This window comes from Quercus robur, chromosome 3 (genome assembly GCF_932294415.1).
Source record: "Quercus robur chromosome 3, dhQueRobu3.1, whole genome shotgun sequence".
NCBI lineage: Eukaryota > Viridiplantae > Streptophyta > Magnoliopsida > Fagales > Fagaceae > Quercus > Quercus robur.
The window spans coordinates 55,345,046-55,353,842 of NC_065536.1; the positions used below are offsets into that span (position 1 = coordinate 55,345,046).

The 8,797-nt window shown below is 36.0% G+C and overlaps 1 protein-coding gene across 1 annotated transcript; it reads right to left on the minus strand.

The window, feature by feature from the left end:
- Window positions 1-553, minus strand: LOC126716427 (pectinesterase inhibitor 12-like). The gene has a single exon (XM_050417266.1). The coding sequence runs from the start codon at window positions 506-508 to the stop codon at window positions 50-52; it is 459 nt and encodes a 152-aa protein (XP_050273223.1). The 5' UTR covers window positions 509-553; the 3' UTR covers window positions 1-49.
- Between the last annotated feature and the right edge of the window lie 8,244 nt (window positions 554-8,797).

Genomic DNA, 8,797 nt, shown 5'->3' on the forward strand with positions numbered 1-8,797 from the left:
CATATACTAACAAATTTTTCATGCACCTCAATACTACAAGGCCTCTTCTTTAGCGAGTTAGACTAGCCAAATACAAACCATTGCTAGCCATTCGTTTCAACAGCTTGTTGGTTCTGACCAGCGGTGAGTGTCTGCCGAAATCCGCGAACGTGTCATCGCATTGCTCGTAATCCGACAGAGCCGCAGAGAGGTTGATGTTCAGGCTGGCCTTGTCATGCCCCTTGAGGTTTTCCAAACACGTGAAGAGGTTGTAAACGGCGTCGTCATAGATCTCATTGCAGTCACTACTGCGGAACTTGCGAGCCAACACTTTGGCCTTTGCGGTCTTGAAAATCAGTAGGTTAATGGCTGATGTTGTGGCCGAATGAGGGTCCTTCAAATTCTTCACGGCGGCATGGCAGACGGCCGGGAAGTTAGCTTTGCTGCACAGGTTTACGCTGCGAGCCTGACCGGCAAGAAGGAGAGTTGCCGTTGCCAGAAAGACCAGTACTGTGAAAGAAGAAGTCATGGGCTTGTTTTGTTTTTGTTTTTGTTTTTTTTTTTTTTTTTCTTTTGGCTCTAATTAATTAATAATTACTGATTTTTCAGACTCTCTTCCTTTAGTCTCTATTGCATGTGAACTTGAAATGACAAGGCTTGTTAAGTGTATATATAGTACAAGTTTTTTTGACAGTTGTTAAAGAGAAATGGCTGTTTGGATGTTTCTTAAAACTTGTCACCTTGATTGGTTTTGAACTTCATTATAATTTTATGTCAATATTAGGTTACTCTCTTGATTTCTTAAAACAAGAAGTTTGATTCGAAACAGAAATAACTGTTTTTAGTTTTTTTACTATGTTGAGCGAATAAAGATTAAAGATGAGTTGCTTTGTGAGGATTACCTTGAATATAGCAAATATTTTGTTTAATTATTTATAGCCTTGCGAGGAACAGATTAAAATTTGCGGTCTCTAAATTAAAACCCCCTAATTATTAGCTTGCATGGGGACAAATTGGTTGCAATGTTGTTTTTTCTTTAGTAAAAACCTTTGAATCTTGGAATTCTTGATTGCTCTTGCCCGCATCATTAATGATATATATGTAGTGCGCGTCTGGCAACTTATTAAAAGCTAGTTTTTTTTTTTTTTTGTTAAATTATTCAATAATTGTTACTTTTAGTTTGTCTATGCTTTATTTCAAACCATTTAACTTTTATTTATTTTTTTTTTTTGGTAAACTATATATTTGGTCTCTCTATCCTTTATACTATATATTAATTTGGTTCATAATCTTTCAATTGTATTAATTTGATCTGTTTCTCAAAAAAAAAAATATATTAATTTGGTATTTAACATTTCAATATCATGTCAATTTAGTTAATGCCGTTATCTCTTGGATGAAAATTGTTGACGCGCCAAATGGTCGAAATAAAAAATTAGTTTATTGCCACATCAATGAAAACTTTTTCTTTTTTTTGGTTGTTTGCCACATCAATAATTTTCATCTAAGAGATAATAACAAAGACTAAATTGACATAATATTGAAAAGTTAGGGACCAAATTGACACAATTGAAAGGTTATTGATCAAATTGAAAAATGTTCTATAGGACATGGACTAAATACGTAGCTTACCATTAAAAAAAAAAAAAAAAAACTAACTTTAGCTTTTTAAGGTAGAAAATGAAAATTTATCAGTTAATTTTTGGTCCCTCATTCAGGTAGCGATTTGGCCAATAAAAAAAAATGATTAAAGAAAATTTATGGACAAAAACGTTGCAACAAATGAAAACTTAACAGGATTAAAATGATAAAAATGAAAATGAAAATTCACCAAACTTGAAATATGTAATTTACATTTTGCCTTTTTTATTTTTATTTTTATTTTTTAAGTTATTGGTCTTTCCAAGACAAAAACTACGCCATCTGTTTGCTCATGATTCGATATTTAACAGCATTTTAGGATTTTTTTTTTTGAGAAAGGGCATTTTAGGAGTTGGCTCCGTTTCCATAATGAAATCTTTTAAGTACCATCTTTTATCTTTATGAAATCTTTGGTCCATGTAAAAAAAAAAAAGTGTCTATAAACCATATAATAAAATTTTCTTTCATAGTTTACCCATGCTCAGGTTCGATTCCCGCTACCAACAGGAGTCTGTTGGTGGGCATCACACCTCTAAGCATGTGTGTTCTACCCGGGGGTTTAATATAACCATAAACACCCCCATTTTTTTTTTTCTCAAAAAAAAAAAATTAGGGGTGGTAAAATAAGCCCAAACTCATTTATCCACCCAAATTCATTCACTCTAATTGAACCCAAACTCAGTCAATTAATAATTGGGTTAAATGGGCATCAACCCAAATAGACCCAGTGATTATTGAGTTTTAACTAAAAACACATTGAACCCCATTTAACTCAAAAATAATATACTTAAATTTAACCCAGCTCTTCCCTTAAAAAAAATAAAATAAATAAAACATAGTTTTTAATAATAAAAATTCTGGACGAAACAAATGAAAATTAACCTTTTTGTGATTTTCTCCGTAACCAAACATAGTCCAAATATTTAAGAAATTTAAGAGAACATTTGAAACTCAAATATACAAAATCTCTTTCTCTTTTCCAGCATTTTCTCCCCAACCAAACAGAATATTACTCACAAATAAAAAACAATTAAAAGAAGAAGAAGAAGAAGAAGAAGAAGAAGAAGAATAAAACGTAGTTTATAATAATAAAAAATCTGGAAGCAATCGATATTTGATTCGCTAGTTTCGTGAACTGACCTTTTCCAGTGGCACCCATGTAATTAACTTTACCAAGGAGGGCAAAAAGTGGACTCAAACGTTTCACCACCAACTCGTCCCCTCCGGCGAATATCGCCAACCTTCTGTTTTTAGCCCGAGATCGTTGTCGGATATTGGTGCGTCAATGGAGAAGCAGTCTTTGGAGGAAGTGGCGGCGGATATCTCAACGGCGAGGGACGGTTCGGAGGTGATCATGTCGACGAGTATGCCATCGTGGCGGAGGCCGGAGGTAGGGTTAAGTAAGACGGAGCGGACGCCAGTTCTGATCCAGATCATTCTCTCTCTCTCTAAACCCAAATCACTCTCTCTCTCTCTCTCTCTCTCTCTCTCTCTCTCTCTCTCTCAGAATTTTATTTTTAATTTTCTGACATGGCTTTCTTAAAAAATTAAAATGTTGATGTGTCAAAAAATGCAAACTAAAATATTTTGGTACTTTGGTCCTTTTTACTTTAAGGGCATTTTGGTAATTTTGATAATTGGGTAATTGAGTTTTACCCATTATAATTGGGTTGGGTTGGGTTGGGTTTGAGTTAAAAACAATTAATTAAATGGGTTTTAATGGGTAAATGAGTTTTTATATACCCAACCCAATTATGTCCACCCCAAACTCACCCAAACCCACCCATTTGACACCCCCTATGCAAAATGAGTGTCAATGTGTCATAGTTACAGCAAAGGCATGCTAGACAACCTTTTATATTCTAGACAATCAAATCACCATACGCTGGAAAATCGCTTAGAGGCGTGCATTTGAAAATTCTTTTAGGGAATACACATCTATACATCATTTGAAGATGACTTTGAACCAAGAATAATCAATGACAAGAAGAAAAACGATATTTTTATGAACATCCACTGAGGCAAATTGTACAGAATCAAAAAATGATATGCCATGTACTATAAGTGGGATTCACTTTGAAAAAAGGATTGTAACTATCATTTGCAAAACCAATTGCTTTTTAGTACAAGTGTCGGATGATAACCTAACATATTAAGCACTAAAAAATTTCCAAGATTGAGAATCTACGGAATGTCTCATAATCCCATCATTTGTACATCTCTCGGTGTGTCATCTTATAGAGAATTCCATGTTAGAGGACATATAAAACCTTTTCAGCTTGGCTTCAAGAGAAACCACCTTAGAGTTTTTGTTATCTTTTTCTTGCTTTTTTATGTTGGGAAATTTTTAGACTCCAATTAATTAAACAACCACTCAAGTTGATTAATTAGTCATTACTTCACTTTTCATATTGACTTGATCAATGTTCATTCTTAAATACTCTATATCCTTAATTTGTATCTCTAATGAAAATTTTATCCAATGAAATTTTATCCAATATTAAAAGAAAGTAGTATCCTAACCTTTGGTAAGATTATTCCTCTTTATATTCATAGTCATAATATATCTTGAAAACTAGAATTTTATAAACTAATAGTATGGTGAACTCCTATCAAAAAAAAAAAAAAAAAAAAAAAGTATGGTGAACTGAATTTAAAATTTAAAATTTTACATAATGTATCGTATTAATAAACTCATCATCTGAGTACCGCACGAGGGTAAGCATGGACTCAACATTATTTTACCTCTTTTTTCTCATTATGTATATGGAAAATGGCTAAAGGACCAAATAAATCTCCCCTTAGGCTCCTATCAACTACATAAAGCTTGAGGGAATATTCGAAACACAATCAAAGGGGAAATTATTGTGTACTCCTGGAATACTATAAATGCGTACTCCATCATCTCACATGAATGGTGAGTCCCACTAATTAAATTTATAGTGGGACCCACCATTCATGTGAGGGGGGAACTACGTATTTATGGTACTCCGAGAGTACCTAATAATTATCCCAATCAAAGATGTGTTATGGAAACATTGGAGAATTCAAATTTTATTTTAGAAGAAAATTTAATTATTTATGACTGGCATTGAATATCCTATCATGAACATCACAATGCAGGATACTTGCTCATATTAATTTCGGAGTTCCTTGAATTTTTAGCTATGTTGCTAGGTGGAATTGTTTTATTCTAAATGCGAATAAGATTCAACTCCTTCCCTCACTTGATGATATAAGTACAAAAAATGATTATATAATCATCATCGATTATTCCATAGTCAAATACTCCTCTTACCTCATATATATAATGAAACATATCTGTGGGTGGGTGATGTAACCTTTGTTTGACCATGGGCTAAGGATCAAATGCCCAAGAAGGAAATGGAGAGGGCCTAGAGAACAGATCAAACTTGCATAGTATAGAAGGTAGGCTAGGCCAATCCATGGACCCAAGGATCCATCCTGAGGAGCTCCTATTCGAAATCCCAACTGAAATTGACATCCTCCACCCCAGTTGACGAGACGAAGATTCCTTAGCAAGGAGGGCCCTGAGAGCCCCCCAGGAACTACGAAGGAATGTCGACAAATTCAAACTAGAATGGGTGGTGTCTGAATTCAGTAACAGTCATATATGCATTCATTAGGCAACCTCACCTAACATGGGTTGTATTTATTACTGAATGATCAGTCTGAATAGTATCTCATATCCAATAACCCACTCAAACTCTCCAAAAAGTGGGAGGAGACATCTGATGGACAAGTGTCTCTTGACCCCATCATCACAATCCACTATGAGTGGAAGCTCAACCATTATAAATAGGACATAACCCCCACCAAAAAGGGGGTTCGGAAAATTAAAGAGGGAGAAAGAGGGTGTTCAGAGAGAGATCTTGTACGATAGTTGTGCAAAATTCTATGTTCCTTTGTGGAATTGTGTAATCTCGAACTTCTAAATTATTCGTTGCTTTTGTAATCCCATTATGTACTTATCAATTCATAGTCTCTTGATTCATTTCATTAGCTCTCGGCTCTCCCATTGTAATATTTTCTGCCATATCCAACAAATTAATTGTGTTGACCAAGAGCTCCTGAGGCCCATCATGAAGAATCCAACCCTCATAATATCCATGTAAATTCAAGGTAAAGGTTTTTATGGTCAAATAAGGGATCTAGATTCAAATCTTGTCTACACCAAAAATTAATTAATATCTTAATTTTTTTGAATAAAAATTAATGTCTTAACAATTTTTTATTTTGTGAAATTAATGTCTTAACATAATGGTAAATAGCAATTATTATGAAGTAAACGTAATATATTTCAATTTTATTATTTATCTATCTATATATATATATATATATTTTATGTATATATTATTTATTTCTTTTTTCTTTTTTTTAATCATATCTATATTTGGAAGTGTATACCTATGGAAATAATATAGCAGGGAATAAAAATCTGTTTTGCGATCCCACCTTTTGTGGGATGCCTTGCTAATGAGGATGTATAAACTATTAAACTATAAACTCCGTAATTATGTATTGTTAAAATGTAAATAATAAAAAAGTTTATTGCTTAAGGTGGGGTGGTGGGAAAAAAAGCAAAACAAGGATGAAGGGTGATTCACCACGGCCCAATTTCATTTATGTGGGTTTTTAAGGATTTATCTCAAATTAAACAAGTATAGTTAATGATTTAGATAAAACTAGTTGCTAACCCGTGCGATGCACGCGATAGTTAAATAAAAATTAAAAGTATTTATTTTGCTTAACAATCTATGATTAACTTATAAAAAATGTATAACTTGAAAATGAATGAAAATAAATAATTTTTTATTCAATATAATGGTTTAGGAAAATTCTTTTTCTTTCATATTATTGGTTCCACATAACACATACAGATATTAATAATAAATTAATATTCTATTTTTTATTGTTTGATTGGAGGAATATAATAATAATTGTAGGGACACGAATCTCTAGCGGCCCAACAACGATGGCGTTGGGCTCGTGCATGATGGATCCCTCACAATAAAATTTGTAGAGAGTGGGCTTGAAAGGCTAGGGTTGGGTCACGGGGCGTTAGTTCAGGCCGGGCTTTAGATGAACCCAAAACAAGAAAAGGCTTTAGTTTGGATATTCAGGCCTTACACCTTTGCAACTTGAGAGATTTGGCTCCTCGGATTATGTCCGAGGAGCACTAATGTTTTCTCCGGTTACCCGACGGTGGGTTTTTCGGGGTGATGCGCATATATTCTCCCGGCATTCTCTCTCCTGAAGTTTTTTCTCCGGAAGTGAGATGGGGTCCTTTACTTCATTACCCAACGTTTTCTTTTATACTAGCCTACGTTCGTTGTCCCTCGTCCACGTGTAGGGTCGACCTTTCCAGGACAGATATCTGTCCCATCCATCTAATCCCGAAATTGTGGGAGATGATCAATAAAGCCTAAGAATCCGGCTTTGTTAGGTGCAGTGTCATATCAGTGAAGGGTATTAAGGACAACTTCCCCCAAGATATTTTCTGATCCTTTAAGTTAGCTTGTAGGCCACTCTCATCCATGAGACTTCGGGCCTGCCGAGGACTAAGCTGTCCTCGGCTGTATCTTCGGACCACTTTGGACTTCCTATTTTTGAGCTTGGGCCTTGGCCCCCTTCAGTGTGGACCTGTAGACTCCCCATAAGCGAGCGGGCCGGGCCCATAAACTATTGGGGCCCACAATAGCCCCTCAAAACCCTGCTGTCCAACGTCTTGGTTGGAAAGGTGGGTTTTGGTAATACCGAGCCTTTATTGCGGCTCATTTAATTCGGCCCTTGATCAACGTTGGCGACTCTTCACCTCCCCGAGGAATGCGCCGGTCTACAAGATGTTTCCCTCGATTTACGCGTGATGCGCTTATACCGTTTGGTTATCCGTAGCACGCCTTTAATATCTTCCTTTTACGAGACCTCCCAAATCTAACGGTTACTGATAGCGTGGGGGAACGAAACGGATGCACATTTATTCGCAGATTTCCTTGGGGATCAGAACGTGTTACGTGCCTTTGTCTTACTCCCTTATATAAAGAGGGAAGACAAGAGGTGATTCTTTCATATCTGAATCCCTTGGGCCCTTCTCATAGTTCACTTCTTCCGTCTGGTGATTCCTTATCCAATAATACATCCACCATAGTAGTCGGCCATGAATAAATCATTCCTTTTCCAGAAACGCCATGCCCTAATAAAACTTGAGATGGCTCGGTCGGGGCAAGGATGGCGGAGACTCAAGATTTGCCTCCCCCCTCTTTTAGCCAAAATCTGAAGCAGGGACTCGTCACATCCCACTTCCGGTGTGACTGAGTTGAAAACCTCCCTTGTCATCTCCATCCGCTCTCTCATGAGCATACCTAATATGGCTCCCCTTTTCCCTCTTTTGTTCCTTTTACTTTCTTTTCATTGCTTCCCTCTTCTTCTCCTCCTTCCTGCTCATGTCTTCCATCTTCTTTTTCCTTTGCACTCCTCAGCGACAAGAGCTTGCTGAAGTGCTTCCATGTGTTCTAATTCTTCTTCCTTCCCCTTCTCTCTTTCTATATAAAGTTCTTCTTCTGATATGAACAGTACTGAGGCAGAGATTTTAGAGAGACTTTGAAGGCGAGTTTAAAGGACATCTGGCGATTTACTTATCTGTATTACGGATGTTATTACTGCTTCAACAGTTCATTTTTTGTATAGGCTTGCTTAAGCCCTTCCTTGTACGTTGTAATAATTTTTATATTAATAAAAGTTACTGTTATTCTATTTCGCATGTTCTGTTTATATGTTCTAATAAATTTGCAAGTTCTGCTCGGCGCAGTAGTATAGCATTTGAACCAATGACAACTAAGGCCAAAGTACTTGCTAATAAAAAGACGCCATAATAACTTTAACAAAATTATTATTCGACATAACAATCCGACCAGGGAGGAACGAGACTTACCTTAAAATTAATCGTGATGGGGATTAAGTGCTTGATAAGGTGCAAGAAGTAATTATCCGAGGACATGTCACCCTTTCAATGAGCAATTTCTTTAGGCTAACGATCATCAGTTCGTTTCGCCATCTTCTTAACACACTGGCCTTAACCTTTTCCAGTATTTAAGCCGAGAAACTTCTCCATCCGAGTAGTTGATTTCCCAAAAGGCCTGAGTCCGAGGACTTCGCA

Coding starts and splice junctions, on each gene's coding strand:
- LOC126716427 (XM_050417266.1), bottom strand. CDS start 508: ATGACTTCTTCTTTCACAGTACTGGTCTTTCTGGCAACGGCAACTCTC.